Raw genomic sequence first — 25,654 nt, forward strand, 5'->3', positions numbered from 1 at the left:
AGCAGGGACACAGGTCCCAGAGTAGCCCCTTCTGGGGTCAAAGGGCCTTTCTCCTAAGGAATCCCCACTCTAGTCATTCACTTGCTGCCCGGGGATGAGGGGGTGCAGGAAGTGTGCATGGAGAGGGGCAGTGGGATTCACATTGGCTGAATCCAGCACCATCTTTTACCCCAAGTCAGTCGTCCCACCCACGGACGTGCAGGGTGGTCCAGCCTAGGCCAGGCCGGGGGCAGAAGACTGGGTTCTACTCAGCCTGCTTTGTGACCCTGATAAGCCACCTTCCACGGGACCTGGGCGGCCCTGTACGTGTTTTCCTGCATAGGTCGGAGATCACTGTGGGTTCCTGAGTTCTTGAATTTCCAGGTGCTGATGCCCTTCCCTGTGGGAGTGTGGGAGAGCTTGCTAATATATGTGGACACATGTTCATGGCCCTGGGGGTCGTGTGTGCAGGTGTGTGTGTTGTATACATGTGTGCATGTCCACAACATGACTTAACCGAAGGCGTGTACTTTTGTCCCCCAAGGATCAAGACAAGACCAGGCCCCTGTCCACGCTGGCCAACTTGGCCATCATCATCACAGACGTGCAGGACATGGACCCCATCTTCATCAACCTGCCTTACAGCACCAACATCCATGAGCATTCTCCTCCGGTAAGAGCCTCCTGGGCCTTGTGGGACAGAGGGCGAGGACCTTGTTTGGTGGGACAGGCTCCCCTGTGGCAGTGCCCACCTCCCCCACGCCCTGAGTATGACAGTGATGGGTGTCCTAGCACAGGGAAAAACCCAACCCCCTCTTCACATGACACCCCGCCTTCCTTCATCCCCAGAGGGCTCTATGTAGCAAGGAACAAAGACTTGCTAGGGCAAATGAAGGGGAGCAGTGCAGGACGATTTGTGTGGGGTGATAGGGGTGCCCCTAGACAATCCAGCCGAGGCTGGAAAGTGGATTTAGACTCAGCTGGGCTCACCAAAGCATCAGTGTGGCTCAGCCATGTTCCCGACAGGCCAGTAGGTCAATCTGCCTGTCTTGCCAACCCACACTGCCCGGGGTGGCAGAAGCCTGCCCTCTGCTCTGCAGGCCCTCTCAGACTTGGTTCTTCCCAAAAAGCTCACAGCTCCGGCTCCCCCTCCTAATTGCTCAGGCTTTGGGCTTCTCTGGTCCAGATTTTCAAGAGAGACACTTGATTGGCTGTGCTTATCATTTTTGTGCCATGTCACAAGGTCATAGATCACTAACCAGCCTGGAGATTGGCTGCCCTCTGGACCACATGTCCATCTCTGGTCCAATCAGTTGTAACTGGGGTCTTTGAGAACAAAACACATGCTACTGCCCACTCAGCTGTGGGCCAGGCAAGCAGTGACAGGTATCCCTTGCCTGGTAGCCATCCATGCGTTTGTGCAAACTAGGCTAAAACGATAAATTGAAACAAGACAGCTCCTCGGGGCAGATACAACCCCTGGACATACAGATGGGGAGAGAAAAATGGGCCCTTCCTTTTGAAGGAAGTCGGTGCGCTTAGTGGAAGGACACAGAGCTTGGAGAGCAAAGTAGAGCGCAGGCTTACAGAATTGGGCACAAGTGAGAGGCAAGTTTCCCTTGACCAGGGTGCAGACCATGCCCTTGGGCCACCACAGGCCAGGGAAGCCTGACCTCCAGTTGGGAGACCGTGGTCTGACCTGACCAATGGCATCCCAGAGACACTATGCTCCAGCCTCCAGGTGGTGGGGGTGGCCCCTTCCTTCTTGGGCTCAGGTGTGGACTGGAGGATCTAACAAGCAAGAGGCGTTTTGGCCTCCTGTTTCAGGGATCTGAAGCTGCTTTGAGGGTAGAGGGGGACGTCTCAATGCCCCCGCCCCAGCCTTCTCTTTCTTGGTGGCCCATGAACAGTAGGAACTCCAGCTTTTGAGGCTGAAGGCTGTCTCCCCCCTGCAAACCTCGTTGCTAAGTCCACATCTTCTCAGCCCATGGAGGCTTTCCCTGACCTTTCTGATAAAACATGTACTTCCATCTGCCCTCGGCACCTGGACACCCCCATCTTTGTGCTCCATGCTCCAAAACAACTTGCTCAACCTCTGCTTCCCTGCGGGACTGGAAATGGAGCTCAGCAGGGAGAGGGTCTGCTGTAAGCATAGCCCAGCCCGGGTGCTCAGGAAGTGTTATGGAATGAATGAATGAATGAATGAATGAATGAGTAGGTGCCCTGATCGGACCAGCCCACTCACCATTCTGCCGTGCTCATCACCCCTCATGCCTGCTCCCATCACCAATCGAAAGGCCACACATCTCTTGATTTCCAGCTGCTTAGCACCTTTCTTACAATTGTTTCCCTGACTTTATTTTCACTGGCTTACAGACATAGCTGTCCCTCTCCCCTCAGCTCCAGTAGAATTGACTCTCCCTGTGCTGCCTAATTTACCACTAAATTATAGTCACATCTGTAATGTTCACTGATAGATGAGTGGATTAAGTGAGAGCCCCCAGTAATCCAGGTGCCTGAGTCTCTGGACCTGGTCACAGTCTCCCTGTGGATCTCCCCAGGCTTTGCACCCAGGGCTGAGTGCAGGGAAGATGGGCAAAGCCAACTTTTTCTCACTGAAGTAAGGATGCGATGGTGGCCGGGCCGGGCCGCCTCAGGAACTTGGAGCTGGTTCCTGCACAGCCATGCATCACCTTGGCCGAATCACTCAATCTCCGACTGCTTCCTCATTGGGAAACTGGGGCTAATAATATTTACCTCCCACATCTGAGGGTGTCAAGGCCTGGAGATAGCGTGCTCAGATGGAGACCCCGCAAGTGCCAGGATTGCAGATATTTGATCGTAGCGGTTCTGCGTCAGCCAGTCAGTCAGTTATAGGAGTCGAATTGGGCTCGGGGTCCCAACTTCATCTTCCTCTCAGAGTCTTGATAATCAGCAAGAGGGGTGTTGGCAGGGTGAGTACCCTCCATAACCCTTCAGTTTGTTTCTTTCTGTCCTCGCTGTATCATAGCCAAGTAATATTGTTTCAGATCTGCAGATTTCTGAGTTTGTCCATTCGTTCATTCTATGTGCCACTCTTGTATTCATCCACTAGACATTTATTAAGCCCCTCCTGTGAGCAGGGCCCTGTCTAAGCCCCACCTTCTCCTCTCCAAATAATTCCACAGGATCCTGCTAGGGTGACCCCTAAGACCAGGCAAATGGGGATACTGGCTCCCCTCAGCTCCTGCTCTCCTGATGCTCAGTTTCTTAGCATCTGATATAGTCTCTCTCAGGCTTAGGGATCTTGCTATCTCTTTGCCTTGCCAAGGTTGTCCTTTTGGCCCCACAAGTTCACTAAAGCTTTCCTTCCTTACAAAAGAGAGAGAGTTGAGGGTTTGGGGCTCTCCCAGATGCTGGCTGGCTCCCCCAGGGCCACAGAATCATCTCTGTGTCCACACCTGAAAGGAGCTCTCCAGGGTCTGCTCTCTCGCACAGCTTTTCTCCTATAGGCCGATTCCCGGACGCCCCACGCCTGATTCTTCCAGGCTTCTAATTGGTTTTCGTTCCTTTGATCCAAGCCCTCCATGCCCCTTTACAGTGTGGAACCCTGATTTAACACAGGCCTTCCCAGGCCTGGCCAGGGCTGAGGAGCCCCACGGCCTGCTCAGCCTCCCAGGCGGGAGGACCCGGCAGCCCTGCGCTCGGCCTTGCCGCGGAGGGCCCGGGGTCTCTATTCGGACCCTTGCACACTCTCCCTCGCTCCCCCTCTTTATCTTCGGCTCCCAGCATGTATGCCTCTCTCTATCAGTGTATCAGGCCAGCATGCCTCATCCAAAGTGTATATATTACCTCATAAAATCCTTCTTATTTGGGATTATTGCCTCAAATTTTAATTTCCTCACTCGAGCAGCAGCATGTCGGCCTGCCCGTCGGTGAAGGGCCGATAGAAGGTGAAAAGAACGGATAAACTGCACAAATGACTGCCAGCCGATGCCTATCAGCCCTTTGACTGGAATTGACTGGAATTAAGAACTGAGAAATAGGATTTTCTGCCTCAGAATCTGCTGTGGCAGCTCTTGTCGGAAGTCCCCTTCAGCCCTACTCCCGTTCCTGAAACAAACTGCACGTCCACCTTTCAAGTCCTTAATCCTGTCATGGAAATGGGGGGAAAGGCAGCCCCAGCTGAGCCAGCAGGGAGCGAGGTGGACCAGGACCCCCGAAGCCGGGTACAGAGCCCAGTCGGGTTCTGGCTTCAGCTGCTGTCCTGGCCAGTTGTTTTGGAAGGAGGCAGGGAATAGAAAGAAGAGACACAGATTCCTTCTAGAGAAGCCCTAGCTCCTCTCAACTGTGCCCCGACGTCCCTACTGGTACCAAGCCTCATAGCTGGGCCTGCCTCGCATGCCACCCAGGTGCACTCCAACCCAGCCGTCCATTCCCATCACCCATCACCCACTCACTGATGCTGCGACTTTAAGCAAATCCCTGAACTCTCTGAGTCTGTTTCCTCACATATACCCTCACGGTGGGAGTTTGTGAGGAAGAGGTGAGAGAACTTATGTTGCGTGCCCAGCTCAGTGCTTGGCACGTGGTAGATGCTCAGCAAATAATATGGGCTCTCCCTGTGGGCTGTTAGGTGTTCTCTGTATATAATATCCAGAAAACGCCTTACCTCTAGGGTAGGGATTATTAATATGGGGTGTTGGGGAGTCTGAATTTGCTGGAATTGTTTGGAATGTCACTTGTGTGCATTGTCTGGAAAGAGGCACCTTAACTTTCATCAGATGCTCACAGCGGTTCCAGGCCCCAATGAATATGTCATTTTTATAGCATTTGCTGTGTACTGTTCCAAGTGCTTTACATGTATCAGTTCCTGGGGTGGGGTGGGAAATGTAATTATACCCATTTTATAGATGGGTAAAACAAGGCAGCGAGAACTTAAGTAACTCACTCAAAGGGTTCAAACACAGGCAGCCTGGCAACAGCGTCAACCCCTTAACCCCCTTGCTGTACGGCTCTTCCCACCACGAAGAGTTGGGATGCCACAGGCCTGTGTACCTTCAACCTTTCTAGGGGGAGCCTATTTCCCAAGAGGCCTCCTCACAGCGTGGGTTCCTGTGAAGGGAAGAAGTCCATGTCAGGGTGAGCCCCATCTCTAGCCCTCCTGAGCCTGCCCACCGGCTCTCTGTGCCACGCCCTGGTGCACCCCCAGCTGGGGTCCCTCTCTGGAGAGGCCGTCAGGCAGAGTGCCCCTGGTAAGGGGCCCAGCTCTGGGTCAGGCCCAGGCCTCACTTCTCCATCTCCTTCCCTTTGGAAATAAGTTTCAGTATATTGAAAATATAATCACTGAGACTCTGAAATAAGAGACGTGGATTCCCAAGAGCCCTCATTCTTCCCCGTTAATTCCTTCTCATAACATTGCTAGTCTTTGTGGCTGCACTTGTATTAAAAGCTCAGGATTTTATTAAAAATGGATTTATTTACCCAAAAAGAGATGAAACCCCGAAGTTTATCAGGAGCCTTTTGGTGGAAGCTCAGGTGTGGCTCTTCCTGAGGAGATCCAGCCGCCTTGTCGTCTGACCCTGGATTGCCTGCTGGCCCCCTCTGAGCCCTGCCCAGCCCGGAGCACGCCTGGCATCCTGGGGCAGGAGGAGATGCACGCACGGCTCTGAGGACTGGGGCTTCTTCAGTCACTAAATCCCCCCTTTTTAACAGGCCAGCACTGTCTACACCCCCCCAATCCTGAAGTCCTCCAGCTGGCCAGGGGCAGCCCAGGCACCCCTCATGCCAGGATACATGTCGGGCCCACACCAGATGGGAGTTGTCCCTGTGTCCAGAAAACCTGTCCTAGCAGCTGGAGCCTCAGGCAAGAGTCCTGCACCCTTGGGACCTACTCCTGGGGGGCAAATCCAGGCCTCTCCTACGTGAGGAGTGACTCCAGGAAGGGCAGACTCCAAAAAAAAGAGCCCCTTGTAGGGTGATGGTGGAGAGTGGTTAGTGCAAACCCTTCAAGTCTAATGCAGTGCTTCCCAAATGACCTCCCATGGACTTGGTCTAGTGCTGTTAACAGATGTTACCTGAGAGTCTGTCTTCAGCTCAGCAAGCCTGGGGACAAAGGTTCGCAGGTGTCTTAGCCACTTTACCACTTCTTGGAGCTTTATCCATACTGACGCCCACTGTGCATCTCTAAGAGAAGGACGGAACAGGTACATTTTCCCAAATTGGACATGAGTTAATGCTTGTGAAGTGCTTAGATGATAAGCACTGTAGCAACCACTTTCACAAATACTGTTATAACAGAACCTGTCATAGAGGCAGTATCACCTGGCAGGCAAGAGCGTGTTGGAGCCAAAGAATCTGAATTTGAACCCTGGCTTTACCATTTACTTGGAAAGGCTGCTTAACTCTTGTTCCCCAGTCTCCTCTTCTGTAAAACGGGGCCGTCTCCTGGGGCAGTGTGAGGGTGAAGTGAGTACATAAAAAGCGTTGGCAGCAGCGCCAGCCACAGCGTGAGTGCTCGAGACAGGGCAGCTCCTGTTGCAGCCGGTACTTCACAGTCTCGGGCACAACTCTGGTCCTCAGAACCCATTTCAGTACATGCTGGTTTAAACTGCATCTTTCTCTGACTTCTTCGGAACAGTCTGCTTCCCCCAGGGGATCTAGCCAGAACTCCTGTCCCTGGGGGAAGTGACTCCAAAGGGGGCCTGACCTGCTATCTGCATACCCTCAGCCTCTGGACTGTGTCCATCTCTCTGCAGGAGACATTTCTCCTAGAACATTCTCACCTTCTCTTAGCCAAACTTAGAGATGTCCTAGATTGCTGCGCACCTGGGCCCAGGCGAGGATGGAGTGACAGCTGTCACTGGAGGGGCAGCACTGCTTGGGGAGAGTGAGATGGCGGACACTCCTCCTGTGTCCTGGGAGCAAGAACGGGAGGAGTCAGAGGGGAGGCACCTGCAACCCAGGCCCCCCCCCCCCAGCTCAGAGGGCCCATGTGTCAGGGAACAAGCCTCTTACCGCAGGAGAAGGTGCTCAGATGGGGGTGGCGGGTGCTGCCTGAGGGCTTCAGCCTCCACCTGATAAATGGGGGAGAGGCACCAAGGCCACAGGGCCTTCATTATGCATGCAGATGCCAGGGTTGGTATTTCCCTAGGGGTTGGGGGCAGGGCTGTCCTGCCGTCCATCATCCAGGCAACACTGCTGCCTGGGCCAGAACCTGAGGCGGGCACGGTGGGCAGGTCTGGCTGGCTGGACCACCGTGTGATAGGGCTTGGAGAGCAAGGTGATGGTTGCTCTGGGCCAGGGGCACCTCGGCAAGTGGCAATGATGTGGTGATGTCAGGATCCTTTCATTTGTCTATTCATTTATTCACTCCATCAACCAATCAGTTGATATTGAATGCACCCATTATATGCCAGGATCTCTTTCTGGACAGTCCAGTACTTCCAAGCCCTTGCCTGTGCTGCATCTTTTGCCTGGAACATCTTCCTCTTCACTTTCTCTCTCCAGCAAACTCCTACTCATTCCTCGTGACTCATCCTAAGTGTTTCCATCTGTACAACCCTTTGCCAGCTCCTCCAGGTAGACTTCTGCACTTTGGGGAACATTTCTGCATCTAAGCACCCCCATATGTGTATGGCAGTATCTGTGTGTATGTCCTTGACCCCTTGCCGTAGACTATGTGCTCCCCAGAGCAGGGAACCCTAAGTCCCCCTCCTGGTAGTCCCAGCTCCTGGCCTCTTCTCTCCCAGGCCCGCAAAATGAATGGGGTGTGGGACAGAGCCATTTGAGGCAGGAACTGCCCGTCGCAGTGCTGGGTGGGGCATGTTTCATAGGGTCACGGTGGCTTCCAGGGTGCCACAGTCATCCTGGTACTTGCTTTCAGGATTTATGATGCTTTCATTCATAGTGTAAGTGATAGGTGATGTTCGCCTTTATTCAGGTCCTAGTGAAAACAAGTTCCCAGGGTTTTTGTTGTTATTCATATTAAAGTGGGGCAAACTGAGACCAGAGAGATGCAGCAACCTTCCTGAGATCACACAGCAATTTGATGGAGACCAGATCTCTTGTCTCCGTGCCAGAGGCTCCTCCATCAGCTCTTCTTTCCTGGGTGGTTCAACTGAATGAGAGGAAATGGGTAGGGGAAAGGGGAATGAGAATGTAAGCAAGATTGGGCATCTCCAAAGGATGCAGATATTTGCCCGGGGGCCTCAGTGTATGTCCCCAGGGGTGATGGGGGCAGCTGAGCCTCAGCACTCGGCACCTGTTTCCTAGGCTGGCCTTGCAGCAGGGTCTCCACCTGGGCAAGGAAGCTATGGATGCCAAGACAGCCACACAGAAAGACAGTGGCCTGGGGTCTGGGCAACCAAACCCAAGTCCCTTCTCTTTCCCCCCAGGGCACGACTGTGCGGGTGATCACTGCCATTGACCAAGATAAAGGACGCCCCCGAGGGATTGGCTACACCATCGTTTCAGGTAAGGCTTCGGCTGTCCCTGGTCCCCACCCACCACCCAAAAAGAACCACTGTAGGAGTATCAGGCCTGGGTCTAAGGAAGGAGAGGTCTGTGGACCTCTAAGAGGCCCTGCCCCCAGGGACAACCCTGGTCAACGGACCCAGGCAAGGGCCTGACTACACAAAGGAGGAAGGAGCAGGGGAGCAGGAGAGGAGCTTGGGCTGAGGCTGGTTTCTAGGCGCCACCTGCGTGGTCCTGGGGGGCAGGAGCGTGTGCTGCTGTCCGAGGTCCGAGGCATCTGGGCCCTTAGGAACCCTGAGCCTGGGTCACTGGTGACTCCGATATAGCCCCCTGCACTGCTCCGGCTTTTCTTTGTTCTTTTCTGACTTGATGAGAATGGAGCAGTTTGGACATCATTTTAGAAGGAGTAGAGCTGCAGCTTCTGCTGATTGCATGTTCTTTTCACATTTCTGACCATTGGAAATGCATGCATCACCTGGAATGCAGCAGGGCAGGCACATAAGCCCCCCCCTCCCACCTCATTTCTTGGTTGAACAGAATAGTGACCGATGATAGAGAAGGTTCTGGATGATGGGATCCCTGACCTATGTCCTCACCCAAAGACTGATGAAACAGCAGCTTCGTGTAACTGTTCTGAGGCTGGGTGGCTTTGGAGCAAGGGAGCTGGTGAGAGGTCCATGAGAAGCTGCCCACTTACGCACAGATGCTGGCTCTGTCGCTGTCCTCCAACCCCTACCCACACGTGGCCTCCCTGCTCTGCCCACTGGTCATCCTGGTGCCTCTGGGCAGGCCAGACTGATGACCAGGAGAATGGCAGGCCACCAGGCCACTGCCCACCCTATTGCCCCTCCCTATCACGACCTTGAGGACAGGCAATGGCATTTTGGGGTCATTTTCTCCCTAAAGCTCAAAAGACACCAAGATGTAGTGATCAAGAACATAGAAGACGGAGTCTTGAGCATATTGCCTTGGGTGGGTCTCTGTACCTCAGTTTCTCGTCCATAAAATGGGAGCAATAAGAGTGCCTACCGTGGGTGTTTCAAATGTCAGAACACTTAATACAGGTAAACAGCTTAATTAATGTAGTGAGGTACTTTGTAACTGTTAGTTATATTATCATCATCATCGTCACTGCTAGCAGCTAATAATACCCTTGGGAAGCTGGGGGTTAGGTGGTGGGAGGGAGACCCCTCACCTCCTTGGAAATCGGGTATTACAGGCTCCCTGTGACCTGTAGCTGCTGGCATGACTATTATTGTGCCTCTCAGGCCAGTGACCCAGGACCTACAGCAAATGCCAGACCGGCCCATGTGCAAAGCAGCAGAAACATGGGTTTGGGTCTCTGCTCTCCCCACCCCACTTCCCCATTCTGATGCCTAGCACGGTCCTTGTGGAATGAATGCATGCTTGAATGAATGAATGAATGAATGTCACTTAGAGTAGTGGGTTTTCAAGCTCCTGTATGCCCAACCAAGAATCTCTGGGGGCTCCTGCCAAAACTGCAGAGTGCTTGGCACCCACAGAGATTCTCATTCTCATGGGGGCGGGGGTGGGGCGAGTGAAACAGCGTGGTCCTTTCTCACAGCACCCAGGTGGTTCAGATGCAGCCGTCCTTAGGCCAGGCTGTGGGAAAGCCAGTCCTAGGAAGGAAGCCATTCTGCAGGAAGGCCCAGTCCCCTGGGAATTGGGGGCCTCTCCTGGTGGGCACAGGAGGAGGGTGGCCCAGGCTGCTCCTGGTCTCCTTCATGAGCTTTTCAAACTGAGAAGCAAAGCAAGTGCCTCCCAGTGACAGGGGGCTTGTGCTGGAGATCAGAGGAAACACCAGTGAGCCCCCAGGGTGAGGGCGTCGGGAGCCAGAATAAGGTGGCACCGTGAAGGGGATACCTGGCTGGGTGGGGGGATTATCTCCTCATCTCGTTGCCTCTGAACTGGTTCCAGACGTACCGCAGCCTGGATCGGGGTGGGGAGCAGGGAGCCAGGGCCTGGCCTGCAGTGACTCTACGAGGCTATCCTCAAGGGCATGGGTCCATTCCAGCTCCCTGCTGAGTGTCAGGTGACCAGCCCCAAGCTCAGGCCCTCTCCAGCCTTCAAAGACGGCCCCAGCCAGCTCTACCTCCTTACTCCCTCCCCTTGGAGCAGGAGGCTAGAAGGTGGACCTGCTGAGCCTCTGCTGTCTGGGCTGGGCTTGGAGCTTAGAGTCTGGGGATAATTGCCTGGCGCAGCGTCCTGTGGGATTTCTAGGGACATACCCTCCTGGGCCTGGCTCCCGAGTCCAAAGAACGGAATGAGAAGGGAGACCCAGGATGTGAAACTACAGGTAGGGGATGTGTGTGAAGGTGGAGGCAGGAGGCAGAAACTTCTGGAAGGCCTGGAGCAGTTAATATAGCTATATAGAATTCCCACTGCCAGCACAGATGTGCCTTGAGAGCTTTTAGAAAGGGTGACAAATGGGTTTCCTCTCACATGCCAACTTTGATTGATTGGTAATGGCTGCCTGAAGAGGACCATGAAGGCAAACGGGCTCAGTGCGGTATTTAATTGGTACAGTCTATGAGTGTGGAAATGGATTGGGCCCTGCCTGTGGCACGTATTTGCCATTGTTGGTAATATAGCACTTGGACCACACTCACAGGGTGGCCTCTGTGGTCCTCATTTGTCACCACCTGACCCCACCCAAATCCTTCCAGACAGCTTGAGGACATGACAGTCCTTCTCTTTTTCTTCCCTCCTCATCCTGAGCACCTGGCCCAGCTGGCTATCCAGCCGCCTGTTCCTGCCCACCTTTCTCCTCTAGCCCTAGGCTGGCATGGTCTCCCTGTGAACCAGCCTCAGTGCGAGCCTGCAGCAGGCAGATGGGCAGGAGGGCAGAGTCCCCAGGGGAGCAGGTGGACAGAAAGCTAGGACGTGGCCTCGTCTCCACTTCCCTCAGCCAGCGTAGACACTGCTGCAAAGAATACTGTCTGCCAAGTATCTGGCCTCACACACTGGCCTTTCCTCGGAGGTTTGGCCAGTGCCCGTTTGGCTCGAAACAGGGAGAAAGAACACGCTGCAAAGGCATCTTCCTGCTAATTGCCCCAAGCTGGGCCTGCGTGCCCAGTGGGGCCCTCTCTAGCTCTAGGTAATCTGGAATCATTTTCATTTGGAAGACAGAACTGAGGGCCTCAGGGACTGCTTCAGCCAGGTGCGAGTCCTGAAGGCCACTGTGGGTGACCAGGTCTCTAGGTGTGTCCAGGTGCCTCCAGAACCCGGGCAGGAGGCAGCTCAGTCCACACAGGGGGGGGTGGGGGACACAGGCCTGAGGCCACCATGATCCATGGTGCATGGTTAACCTGTCCGGCTCTCTGGGACCTCGTCCCCTCTGGACTGTTTATCAGCCCTGCAACGGGGGGAATTTATGTCTGCACACCAGCGCTTTCCCCATTACTAATGACCCCTCTGTTTTGCCAAGAACAAAGAGGCCTTCAGAGGTAAGTTATGGCTTCATTGCCATCAATTTGTTCTCAGCCTCTCGTGGCCAAACTGAGACTGAAGAATGACAAGGTTCTTTCCCGTAGAGGACCTGGCATGGGCTCCGTCCTCTTCCTGGGCCTGTGCCTGTCCTGCCACTCACCAAGGGCATCACTTCTACTGGGGCCCAGGCACGACAGGGCTCTGCAGCCTCTCGACCCAGTAGCCAGCCCGGCCTGTGGTCTGAGCAGACACCGTCCTCTGCCAGACAGACACAGGCTCGTTTCAGGAGGCATCTGCACCGCCCTTCACTGCAGAGCACTGGACTTGGAGTCCAGACTTGTGGGTTTCAGGCTCCGCTCTGCCACCTGCAGCAGTGTGTCTGAGCAAGGCATTTCACCCCTCTTCACACCATAATTCTCATCCAGGGAACAGGGTTAATAGTCCCCTCGGCAGATAAGATGGTGCCAGAGAGACTCTAAAGGGCCATAAAATAGTAAGTATTATTCGTTATGAAGGAAAGATCAAGGCCAAGGGTCCTTGGGCGTCCTCGTCACTCATTTCTTCCTTCACTCATTTAAATAGAGAAGTGGTTGAGAGTACAGGCTCTGAGGCCAGGGTGGTGACCACTAGCCAATACGGTTGCACGCGTGCTTATGGAGCTCTTGAAATGTGGCTAGTCTGCATTGCGATGTGCTGTAAATATAACCCACAGGATTTTGAAGACTTAGTATGCAAAACAGATGGCAAAATATCTTATTAATAATGTCTTTTATTGATGACATGTTGAAATATTTTCGATATACTGGACTAAACACAACATATTATTGCCATTAGTTTACCTATTCATTTCTTTTTTCTTTTAATGCAGCTACTAGAGAATTTAAAATAACACATGTGGCTCACGTTCTATCTCTATGGGCAGCTCCATTCCTGAGTTAGATGGCCTTGGTTTGCCTTCTCCCACTGACCAGCTGTGTAACCGAAGCCTCAGTTTTCCAGTCTGTAAATGGAAGTAATAATAGGCCATGCATCCCAGGGATGCTACAAGGAGTCAGTGGATTAAGATGTGTTAGACTTAGAAGAATGCCTGGGTTTATAGTAGGTGCTGTACAAATGGGGACTGTTGATATCCACCCGCTGTGGATGGGTAGGGGGCGGGGGCGGGAGGAAACACTGTCTCAGTCTCAGGAGCCTGCCGAGTGGCCGGGGAGACAGGCTATGACGCCCTAGTGGGTGGGACGCTTTGAAGAGAAACCAGGGCGGTGCTGATCACCATTGACATGAGCTGATGGCCCCCGGGGGTCCGTTAGACCATCCTCTCTATTTTTGTGTGTGTTCGAAAGGATCCATAATAAGGGCCAGACTACAGGTCTCTCCTTGTGGTCGCAGCATGAGAGCAGAGTACAAACTCAGGCAGCCAGAGTCATGGCAGGACAGGCATTTAGAAAGTTTTCCCCCTCTTTGACCGAGGATTACTTGAAAGGAGTGCTGTGGAAACTATAACCAAAGGAGGCATTATGCTTCCAGAAAAAATCCCAAGGAAAAGTACTGCAAGCAACAGTAGTAGCTGTTGGGTCAGGCTCTAAAGGAAAGGGTGGAGAGAGTCAACCAGTTAGCGGGAAAGTTGGAGAGGAAGTTCTTCTTCCAGAACATGGAGGCACCAAAGTCGTTCTAGATGAGGTGGATTATTTCTTATTTAGAGATGGTGACATTCTTGGAAAGTATGTAGACTGAAATAAATCCCTACTGAAATGACATCACACGAAGCTGGCCATTGCACTGAAGTTCTGAAACCTCATCATGTAAATAATTTCCATACCTCTCTTTTGTAATAAGCTAACAATATCCAAACTAGTAACATGGAGTGTCTCGTAAAATTTAGTTTCACTGTACTGATATAAACATTTCCACATAAAAATATATAAATAAAAAAATATCTGTAATAAGAACTGAGAAAGAATTCATGGGAGGGGCTGCCTCCCCCAGCCATCACCAGGGTGGGGAGACTCACAGAGCATCTAAGGCACCCACTGACTGCTGGGCAGGAACTAGCAGAGAATTGTGGAGGGAGGGTCTGTTGCAGAGAATTGTGGAGGGAGGAACAGCGTGTACCAAGATCTGAGAGTAGGAGAGAGCGTGGCACATTCGTTCCACTGCAGTAATGCAGCGTGAGTGAGTGCAGCATGCAAGGGAGGCCACGGGGAGAGGAGGCCACAGAGGGACACAGAGCCTGGCCATGCAGGGTGTGGAATGCCCAGCTCAGGAGAATGCCAGGCCTTGGCCCTGAGGGCAGCACGTAGCCAGTTCAGCAAGGGAGGGATATGGTCAGATGCAATGTATGGAGCTCACTGTGGGCAGATTGAAGCCAGTGAATTGGAGTAGGGCAGGAGAGAGCAAGCAGGCCAACAGGGAGGCTGCCCTTAGTGTCCCCTAGCTGGCCATCACAGTGAGGGAACAGACACAGACATCCGAAGAAGGATGAGGAGGCTGAGTTGACCGGTCAACTCAGGAGATGGGATAGGTGGTGCAGACGAGGGAGGAGCCCAAAAGGGCCCTTAGCCTCAGATGCCTTTAAAGACCCCTTGAGCAGGGAAGTTGCTTATTTTAACTTCCAACTACTATTTGTTCCAGAGAGGCATCTTCTATTCTCAGTGAAGTAACCTTGACTGAGTGACTAAAACTCTTCGTGGCTTCAATTTCCCCATCTTTTAATTGGGGCCAATAGTATCTTTCTCACAGAGTTGTGAAAATATAAGACATTGAGACCATTATATAAAGTGAGTGGCATTGGGTGAGTATCTATCACAGGTGGGCGCATAGCAAGCCCTCAACAGATGTCAGGCATCTTCCCTCCTGCCTGCCACCCATCAGGGTGTGCTGGAGACGAGCACGTGTCATGCTGTCAGAAGCCTGTATTGCTAGCTGTGACCACTCTTATATGCCGCCAAGCCAGGCTCGCCCAGATGGGCAGGAGCCCAGATTGAAGGCTTCTCGCAGTCAGCCCCAGGGCTCTAAGGCCCAGGATTCTGTCCTGCCATCATTTTTCCACAAGCCCCGGAACTTTTCATATTTTCTCTATCGCCCATCATAGGGAGACCATTACCAGTGGCTGTCAAGCGTGGTTCTCCAAGTGGGGGCCTTGGACCAGCAGTGTCACCTGGGAACCTGTGAGACACCCACCTTCCCTGGCTCCACCCACAGCTGCTAAGTTAGACACTCAGGAGTGGGGCCTGGAAAACTGTTTTAACAAGACCTCCAGGTGGTTCTGAGGCTGTCTGAATGCTTTCCCCTGGCAATAGAAGCATTTCATTTTCCACAAATACTAGACTGATGATTCTGTCATTTCGTCCTCTCCTCTCTCTAATTGATGCTAAATGAACTCTCTCCGGTGCCAGAAGGGCCCTTGCCACCTGAGGTGGGAGGATTTGGTGGATGAGCCTACGCTAGCAGTTTCCACGGTGTCCTGCAGGGCAGCGCCCCTCAGCCTGTCACCACTCCACTGTCCTCTCGGCAGGCTGAAGAGGCCCTAAGCAATCCCTCATCCACACCACGAAGCCCACTTCCCTTTCTCCATCTGACCCTGCTTCTGTGGCCTTCTGCGGCTCTGCCACATCCCCAGGGGAAAAGGAGGGGGACCCCACTTATTGGGTGCCGGCCGTGTACACAGTGGTGTATGAGGGAGACAATGACTCCATTCTGTAGACAAGAAAAGCAAGGCTCAGAGAGTTTACATAGATTGGCCCAGGGTCACAACTACTACGTGGAAGAGCAGGGGTTTGAACCCAGGTCTCTCAGGCTCCACAATACGCCCAGTTTCCGTGACAACATGATTCTCAGCGTGTGGTCCCTGAACCGGCAGCATCAGCTTCACCTGGGAATAATTAGAAATGCCAAATTTAAAAAAATAAAAATTAAAAAAATTTAAGAAAAGAAATGCCAAATTTTGCACCCCGCCCTTAATCTACTGAGTTAGAAACTGGGGGGCGGGGGGGTCCAGGTGATGCTGACGCTGGTGGTCTGGGGACCCCACTTGGAGAAGCTCTGGTCTAGAAGAACAGGTGTTGTCAACGGGGGCAAAGTCACCCCCAAGGGGCAGACATTTGTTCTGAGTGGTGAAAAATATCTTACTCTTTTTATGTATAAAGCATAGATATACATACAGATATGTTATATCTGTGGTGTTGAAATTTCAGGCGGGTGATGGAGATGCAGTTAGGCAAAAAAAGTCTCAAATGGTGGGGGGAGTGGGATAACGAAAAAAAGGTTGAGAAACACTGGCTTAGAGTAAAGAATGGATGAGCAGTATCAGGGCTGAAACCCCTCCCTCTCCACTTGAAAGGCTGTGGTCCCACCACCAGTCACACTGGGGTCCTGCCCAGGTATGTTAGTGCAGGACAAGTTCTCACTTGCCACTCTTTGGATTTTCATTTTAATGCTACCAAATAAGGCAGTTCCTTGAAAATACACTGAGTCCTTTGAAGAGAAGGCTGCGTGTGTGTGAGTGTGTGAAGATAGGGAGAATAATCAGATACAGTCAGACTCGCACACAACCACACCCCCCACTTATACCAATAAATGAATCAGGCCCCTTGGCCATGACCTGGTGGGGGGCGGCTATCACAGGAGACCATTGTTTGAAACACATCAAAGCCCTGTGATTAAGCTGCTTGGCATTTTTCTCCCCCCAGAGAAGTGAAAACTCAGGAAACACAGACCCGCTTTGGATATCTGAAATGTACGCGACGGCCTGTGTGGGGTAGCACAGTGGATGCCTGGAAGCCCCAGAAGCTTCCAAGCACCTGGTTGGGCACAGAGGGTAATGGCCTGCCTGGCTGGAGCCCAGAGGTGACCTGGGAGAAGTCAGGGCAGATCGGAGTTGCGTGGTGGGGCCAGTTGGTAGAGGGCATAGAAGGCAAAAGAAGTGGGTTCTTGAGTGGGGCTAGGAGTGGGGACAGTGAACACGGGGTCATCAGAAGATTCATCTCATGGGAGTTTGGGATGATTGGAACAGGAAGCACTGGAATGAGGGCAAGCTGCTAACAGGCTATTGCACCAGTCTAGGGGAGGCCTGGGGGTCATTGTAGAGATGTACAGGGGGAGTCAGCAGGCTCTGGTGTGCTAAAAATAGATGGTGCAGAAAAGAAGAGACAAAGAAGCTTCTAACTGCTGAATCTAGGTTATGAGGTCCTGACAGTGGCCTAGGCAGAAAGGGGCATCTTCATAAGGAAAGTTGATCTGTTGACACCTATGACTGCCTAGACCCATGTCAGCACATGTGCCAGAACTCCCTCCTCCCATACCAAGGCAGACATCACTAATTGATCCCAGCACACTTTCCCACTGAGCCTGGACAGGCCCCAAGCCCTTCTTACCCAGCCCTCCAGCAGCCACTAGCAGTTGATAGGCGTTCTCTTTAGAGCTGGAACAAATGTGTCCAAGGTTTATCCCATTGCATTTCATGGCTCTCTTCTTTTGAAAATATCTAAGGACAATGCCTCTGGAGGGTGTTTTTTAGTACTTAATTATACAAATACACTGCCATATTATTTACAGTTCTCTCCCACCACCAGACCCCAACAATGAAATATTACACCAATGCTACATTTCTCCTGCTGAACCCCAGAAAGCCTGCCTGCCCTTCATTCTCCCCTTGATCTGCCTCCTCTCAGCCTTGATCCTGCTCGACATTCTCCTGTACCCTCCTTTCTGATAAACCAGAGTCTTGTTCCTCCTCCCCCCTTTAATGAGGCCCCATCCATCTGCTCTTTGTCAGCAGCCGTGGCTTCCCTTTTGCTTCTTCCCCGTGAATAACAGTGGTCAGCGGACTTGGAAGGGGTTTCATTGCCACATGGTCTGAGACCCTCCCTTCCTGCATCTTCTCTCTCCCACACCCTCTGCACACGCAGGAGTCTCTGTCCCTTGCTTCGGATACTATGTATCCTCCTGGGTGCCCTGTGTACTGTGGGAGTACCCCAGACCTCCCCCTTAGGCCCAACCAGAACCTCTTCTGCTAGACCTTGAGTCCACCTCCCCAGCTGGGCAGGGAATGGACCTCAGCTCCACTCAGGGTACCCCTTCTCTTCAGGCGTGCCTGAGGGCTGGCAGACAGTCATGGCTGAGGTTACTTTCAGGGGCTGGGGGCGATTCTAGTTCCTGGCCAGAGGTTGCTTAGGGGAAAGTTCTAATCTGTTTTCCCTATGTTAATGGGCATTTGTCTTATTTTAAAAGTTAGCTCTTTTCCCCTTTTTTCCTCATCTCTAATAGAATTGCTTTGTATTGGACTTCCCAGGGCTCTGAGGCCTTTGGAGAATTGTGAAATTGGCCACCATTTATTTTGCATTCTCTTTCTCTTTTAACTTGGGCACACCTCAGGCACACAGAACTGATTTTCACATAATTCTTGGTTCATGATCAACATAGGTCCATGTGTGGCTCTCCTTAGTTTCATTATTAATTTTTAATACTAATAACATTGTGGGCACCTGTGAACCTATAAGCCAATCCAAGAGCTAGGCTGTCACCCATGCCTCATATCTGCCTGGGTCCCTCTTCCAACCCATCTTTTTCATTCCCTTGCTCTTAAAAAGATTTTATCATACGAAAAAAAAAGCATATATATATATATATATATTTATATATATATATATATATTTATATATATATCACATATTGCTTGGGTTTAGTTGCCCTTGAAGTTTCTTTTAAAAAGTACCTGTTATGCATAGTCTCCTGGGACTTGTGTTTTCTAGTCAATATTATATATCCGAGATTCATCCTTTTTTTGGGGGAGGGGTGTAGATGTCACTTGTTCATTTTTATTACTATATATTATTCTGTTACATGAAAATACCATAGGTAACCCATTTTCCTGTCAATGGGTGTATGAATTGATTTTTGCTATTACAAAGCGTGATACTATGAACATCTTGTATGTCTCACTGAACACGAGTGAGAATTTGCCTTGGGCTGCATACCTCATCTCTCACCCCTACCACAACCCCAGAATGTGGCTAGCCAGAGCCGTTTCACAGATAAAGAAGCTAAAACTCACCAAGCAAAGGACATGTATCTCGTGAATGGTGGGCCCAGGATTCAAATCCAGATCTTCCTGCTTCCAAAACCCACATTTGTTCTGCCATCTTTTATTATTCTGGCAAGAAACCACGTGATTTGTGTCCACCCGCTGGTCTGTGTGCTAGACTAGAACCCTAGGATTCATTCATTCAGTTAACCAACAAATATTAATTGAGTTCCAAGTGTGTGCCAGGCTCCACGCTGGACCCTGGGGACCAAACTGTAAAGGGAAAGCTGCCGTCACTGCCTTCAAGTAGCGCATTCTAGTGGGGAAGAAAGATAATAAAGAAGTCAGTAAGGCGGTGTTCTCAGGCTGTGCTAAGCACTGGGAAGGAAATACCAGGGTGACGAGAAGGTAACTGGGGTGAGGGGCCCTTAGGGCGGGGCTCAGGAAGGCTGGCTGGACTAGGGGATTTCAGCTGCCTGCGTCAGCATCCCCAGTCTGTGCGAATGGGAGATCTCGTCCCTCCCACCTCAGAAAAGGCCTCAGGTATCTTTGGGCGGCTTTGAACCTACGATGAGCCCCTCTAAGCAGCGCAGGTTCCCAGCTCCCTTTGTCATCTGATGCCCTGGATGAGTGCTCAGCTTCCAAGTGGCCTCCAGCCGGGGCTAATCTGAAATAAAAGTTTTTATTTATCTAGCTTGATACCCGGTGCAAGGTTAAATCATACAAGAGAAAAAGCAATAAAAGAGAAAGATTAAGCGTAAGGCGCAGTCTTAGGCCTGCCCTTTTGCAATATAGTTACAAAGATATTAAGCCTGAAGTCACCCACAACCCCGCACTGCTGTTCCACGTCTCTGGGCTCGGCTCAGCCAGAGCAGGAAGGAGGAGGAGAGGACGGGGCGGGGATGCAGGAGAGAGACACCCTGGGGTGTCCTGCCGAGAGGGTGAGCAGTGAAGGAAGCAGATGGAGTTCTACCAGCTCAGCCCATCGGCCACCTCCCGCCCCCACACAGCTCTGATTCATGACTTCCCGGGGGGGACAAAAAAATGTTGACATCTGCACCTACATTTCTGTCAGTGTTTCCATGTCATCAGTATGTACTGTGTGCCTGCTATGGGCAAGGCACCCTGGAGAGAGAGACAGTGGGAGAAGCCTTTGTCACAGCCCCTCCTCACAGCCAGACTGGCGCATGTCCCAGGTGACCTTGAGCAGCTTATTTCTCCTGTCTGTGCCTCGGTCTCCTCATCTGTAAGATGGGAATATTGATAGGGTTTATCCAAAGCATTATGGTCTGGTTAATGACCAGCACACATAAGAAAAGATAGGGTTCCTCAGCATACAGATGGTAATGGAACCTCTAAAAATACAAATGCCACTGGCTTTTGCCTGTCCTCTGCCTGCAAAACCTAAGACTTCCTCTCTCTGTAAAATCTCCAAGTGTTGCAGGGCCTCTGTGGGGTGGGGAGGGAGGCAATTCCCATGCATTGTCTAATTGACCTGCTCTTTTGCCCCCGACCCCTTGTGGGTATCCCCCATGCCAAGCTACTGGAGATGGGTGACTCACCCAGACCCCTGCTGTGAGCACCCCCTGTAGCCCCTGGAATGGCCCAGGATGCCCTGGGCACTCCATGACCCTGGAATAAAATGGGTCATGGTGGAGATATAGGCTCCTCCTCTGCCCACCAGCTCCAGCCTATAGTCCTTCTCTTTGTCGGGCTCTGGCAGGGTCACAAGAACACCATGACACCCTCCCCATTTCCATCTCCTACAGAGTATGTTTGAAAGCAATTTAAGACAAGAAAGGGAAGGCACCTTACTTTTAGCCAAAATGTCAGCCACTGAAAACCCACCCACCAGTTCACCAGACATGTCCAGTATAGGCCCCGGAAGAACCCAACAGCACAAGTAATTCACCCTAAAAGCCTAAAGCATGGTGGATAGCACAGATACTTCAGGAGGTCAGGAAAGGAAAGGCAGCCTCGAGGATGGTTGGGGGAGACCATGAGGACAGAGGAGTCAGTCGCCGCGGGGCAGGGTGTGAGCACACATTCAGGGGACCCTCGTCTCCAGTCCTGACATCCGCTTATAGTGTGGAACTCACTGGCAGAGTTTTGAATGCCAGACTGAGGAATAATAATAACAGCAGTGGGAGCTAACACTTCTGGGGCTTAGGAACAGATTGAAGTGCTTCACCTGCATCAACTCTGTAATCCTCCCAATAACCCCATGAACTCAGTACTACTAGTATTATCCCATTTTACAGATGAGGAAACTGAGTCCCAGTTGCCCAGGGTCGCATGGCTGGTGGGGAGGTGAGCAGGGTGGCTCCAGAACCCACATGTCTCCGATGCCACTGCCTCACTCTCCACTCCCCCTGCCCTGAGCATCAAATAGGACTACCCGGGTTTGGGAGTCACCAGATCCAGCTCTGGGCTGGGCTGTCTTCCGGTGCCCCCGCAGCCTCTCCCTCTGTCTCTCTGTCAAATGCTCTGCCTGACTCAATTAACTGGCTGCCCCCATTCAAATATTTGAGCAATATCCTGGAAACAGAGATTTCCAGGCAGATATTTTTCACACATTGATTGAAGTGAACAAACATTCTGGCACAGTGAATTTATTGCTCATCGTCTCATTCTGCTGGGCTCTGCTCCATCCCGACCCCCCTTCCCCAGAAGGACTTTCTTTTGTGAGAGAAGTGGGGTGGAATCAGGCTGCCTCTGTTTTCCAGCTCATTGCCCCTCCCAGCCCTCCTGCTGCTAATGCGGTGAGGACCCCATCAGTGAAGCACTTCTGACTCAGTAAAAGCAGAGGCTAAAGGGCACTTCATAACAACATCCAGCAGAGCAAGGGTTATTTTAAAGGAGCCAGGGACTGGTTTGTCTTGTAATGCTGGTGGGAATCTTAAATGTGCACAAACCAGTTTAGTGGAGACTTAAGGGAGCACTTTGCAAATGAGGAGGGGAGTCCTGGGTGCTTTCGGTCCTCTTAGACATCTGCGGGGACAGGAGAGTTGCCCATTCATGACTCAGCAGGTGCTTAGCAAGGTCTTGATGAGCCAGTCTCCCCAGCTTCCACGCTTGGTGGTCTTGGGGTGACAGCCTCTAGGATGGAAATTGGAAATGGAAAACCATTCCATCGAGAAGCTTGAGAATTTGCTGGGGAGGTAAGCATATGAAACGCTCATCCATCCACACAGCATTTGGAAGTCCTTGGAGATCAGAGCAGTCCAGGAGGGCTGGGGCTGGGGCTGGGGCAGCAGCTTCACTCAGATGTGGATTACTCAGAGAGATGATTTTAAGTGGTACACGCGTGGGGCATGAAATAACATCAAATCACACAGTGAGACTGTCTGTCCCTTCTCAATTCTCTTTCAGAATTTCTGTCTTTGTCAGTTGTGTGCATGAGAAAGTCCAATGGGCGCTCACACCTTTAACACCTCTCGACCCCTGGACTCATCTGCCATTTAACAAAAAGAGAGCCGGAGCCTTCAGATGTGAAGCTAGTGCCGCTAAACATCTAACCACATAGGCTCCTTTTATCCATTTTACAATCACCCTCGATGGCCAATGAACTTGTTCTCCATTTGGTTCATCCTCTCTTAAATAGATTCTTTTAGAATAATGTTTAAAAGAAAAATTGAATCAAAATAAAGAAAAATAGTAAATAATAATAATACAAGTTGCATGCAAATATGGCAAGAATTAGGAGGACAGCATCCACATGACCAAAGATTGGGCACAACTGACAAGAGAAACCTGACCGGAGCCTTTCCTTGTCTGTAGAACGAGAGGGATGACAGAGCTCACAGGGGTTCCGAGAGTCACATCAACACATGTCAAGTGCTCAGAACAGGCCTGGCCCCGGGCAAGAACTCAGGAAATACCAGCCGTCTGTTGGACAGGAGCTTATCAATGCAGTCACCTTGGAAAGGGGGGGGGAACACTGATGCCCACAGGGCATTATTATTGGTACTGCCATTGGGATGAAGGATGGCTGGGTTAGTGGGGAGGGCGTCCCAGACAGAAGGGACCAACAGGAGCAAAGGCCTAGAGCAGGGGTGTCCAAACTGCGGCCCGCAGGCCAACTGCGGCCGGCAATCCATTGTTAATTGGCCCGCAGCAAATTCCAAAAATATGTTTAGTTTACTTAAATAAACCAGGTGAGGCAATATGTACTTCACCTCGAGTGAGTGGCCCGGCTGTTTGTGTATTTTACTGCATATGGCCCTTGGTGAAAAAAGTTTGGACACCCCTGGCCTAAAGGGAAGACTATTCATGAGGGGTCTAGGGGGTGGCAGGTAAACCAACAAGGCTGCAGAAGCAGAAAGGTGGGAGATAATTTGAAGGATCTTGAGGGTCAAAGCTGAGGAGTGTGGATTGTTCCTTTCAGGGCATCTGTGGTTCCAAAAATCTGAGAGCACTTAGGAAGCTCAGAAAAGGGGGCTTTCTGTGAAGCTGTGGGGTTCCCCCAGGAATCCAGGGCAGACCCTCCTTGGTTTCGGGCCTTCTGGGATGAGGAACTTGTACAGCAAGCTCAAGTGTGTTCTCCTTTCTTACATCATCTGTCTTTGTTTCCTGTGACTGCGGTAAAAAGCATCACAAACTCAGCGACCTCACATCACAGAAACGTATTCTCTTATAGTTCTGAAGGCCGGAAGTCCCAAATGAGTCCTATGCGGCTCAAATCAAGGTGTTGTCAGGGCTGGTTCCTTCTGGAGGTTCCAGGGGAGAATTCATTCCTTGCCTTTCCCAGCTGCGTGTGGCTGCCATCATTCATTGGCTTGTGGCTGCATCACGTCAATGTCTTTTCTCCCCGGTCATGTTGCTTTCTCCTTTCCTGTAATCAAATCCTCTCTGCCTCCCTCTTTAAGATCCCTTGTGATTATGTAGGGAGTAGATAATCTTCCCATTTCAAGATGCTTAATGAATCACACCTGCAAAGCCCCTTTTGTCACATAAGGTAACATTCAGAGGTCCCAGGAACTAGGACCTGGATGTCTTTGATGGCCATTATTCAGCTGACCATGCATCTTTGCTCCTCTCTGAGCATTTGCCCCCTCATCTCTCTCTACCCCACTGATTCCCTCATGAGCTCACCTGGTCCGTGATGGCCATGCTGCGCTTTCTCCATCACGGCACCCCCTTGAAATATCCTTTTAGCTTCTGTATCAGCTGTCAACCTTCTCCATATGCTAGCTTTCCAATTCCAGGTTTCCCAGATGGGATCAGATTGGCCAGCTCATCATTGCAAGTAGTAGCCACAAGCTGTAGATGGCTTGCAGCCTGAGATGGTGTCACCCCAGGCAGCTGGTACACAAGAGGGTGGCAGGGCCTTGAGTGGGGCAGGCCCCAAATTCATCTAGTACATTTTTAAAGATAGACAGATAGGCCAGTGGGACAGACTGGAGCTCTTAGAACCAGACCCATGTATAAATATGGAAACTTGATATATGATAAAGGTGGCACCACAAATCAATGGGGAAAAGACGACTTGTTCAGTAGCTGGTGTTGGGAAAACTAGCTCACCGTATGAAGGAAAATAAAGCAAGATTCTTACCATGTACCATATACCAAGGTGGACGGTGAATGAATTAAAGGCCTTGATGTGAAAGGTAAACTATAAAACTCATACAAGGAAATGGGGGGTATATCTTTGTGACCTTGTAATAGGAAAGGACTTCTTAGCACCCAAAGACCACAGGCCACAGGTGAAAAATGGTCTGCACCAAAGGATTTTCAATTCAATAGCAATATACAGACAAAGTTACCAACGGATGACTCGTGGGGAGAGGATGGTTTGCAACAATTAAAACCAATAAGGGACTAATGCTTAGAATAATGTAAGGAGCTCTGATAAGTTAGTAGGAAAAACTTGGAAGTTCAATAGAAACATAGGAAAAGGTATTCACAGACTGGGAAACCCAAGGCTCATAAACATATATCGAGGTGCTGAAACTGACTAGAAATCAGAGAAATGCAAAGGGCCACCGCAGCTGCAACCTCGTCACACCCCACGTAGGCATGTGGGCCAGACCCTCCAGCTGCCTGGTTTTATGTGGTCTACGAGCTAAGAATGGATTTTAAAGATGAGTGGTTTTTTGCAACTGATTAGATAGCAGTAGCACTATCTTTGAACGCTTAAGTGAAATATTATTCCCCACCACCCAAATTCCATTCTTCCCACCAGTCGACCTGTATTACAAAACACTGAGCTCAATTATTATTATATTTATAATTTCGTCAAAAATGTTGGTGGAAGTTAATTTTCTCTCCAGTTAAATAAGTACCAACTCAATGTCCGCAATTTTGCCTGTTGCCCTGCAGAGTCTAAAATGTGTACTGTAGCCTTTGACAGGAAGGCTTCGCCCACCCAATGCTAGAGAATACTCTGTGTCCGTGAGAAGCCACATGCATTAGGTTAAATCACATGAAATCACCATTTTTGTAAGTCAAAAATGGTCGAATGTCAGCAATTTCATGTGACTCAGCTTAATAGCTGTCCATACAGAAAAATAGATAAGTCTTTAAAACCTAGTATTGAGTGATAGAAGAAATAAAATGGGAGTGCATAATACCATGTCTGTAAGTTAAAAAAAAATCAATAGCTACAGTGGGCATTTAACAATAAATACATGCACATACAGGGACATTCAGTAAAGCGCTGGAATCGGTACTTCTTTGGGAGAAGAGGAGGTAAGATGGTGGGGGTGGGGAGGAAAACGTAACCCTTACTAACATTTATTGGATAATTAT

At 50.9% G+C, this 25,654-nt stretch overlaps 1 protein-coding gene and 1 pseudogene across 1 annotated transcript in view; both read left to right on the forward strand.

The window, feature by feature from the left end:
• Positions 1-25,654, forward strand: part of LOC141572941 (cadherin-23) — a 314,361-nt gene that overhangs the window by 161,472 nt on the left and 127,235 nt on the right. The window contains exons 8-9 of the mRNA XM_074339566.1: positions 524-652; positions 8,355-8,433. Coding sequence (XP_074195667.1) covers positions 524-652; positions 8,355-8,433 — 208 coding nt within the window. The remainder of the gene's footprint in view (positions 1-523; positions 653-8,354; positions 8,434-25,654) is intronic.
• LOC109454830 (10 kDa heat shock protein, mitochondrial) lies at positions 13,309-13,617 on the forward strand (annotated as a pseudogene).

The sequence above is a fragment of the Rhinolophus sinicus genome, linkage group LG07 (genome assembly GCF_036562045.2).
Source record: "Rhinolophus sinicus isolate RSC01 linkage group LG07, ASM3656204v1, whole genome shotgun sequence".
In the NCBI taxonomy this organism is placed as follows: domain Eukaryota; kingdom Metazoa; phylum Chordata; class Mammalia; order Chiroptera; family Rhinolophidae; genus Rhinolophus; species Rhinolophus sinicus.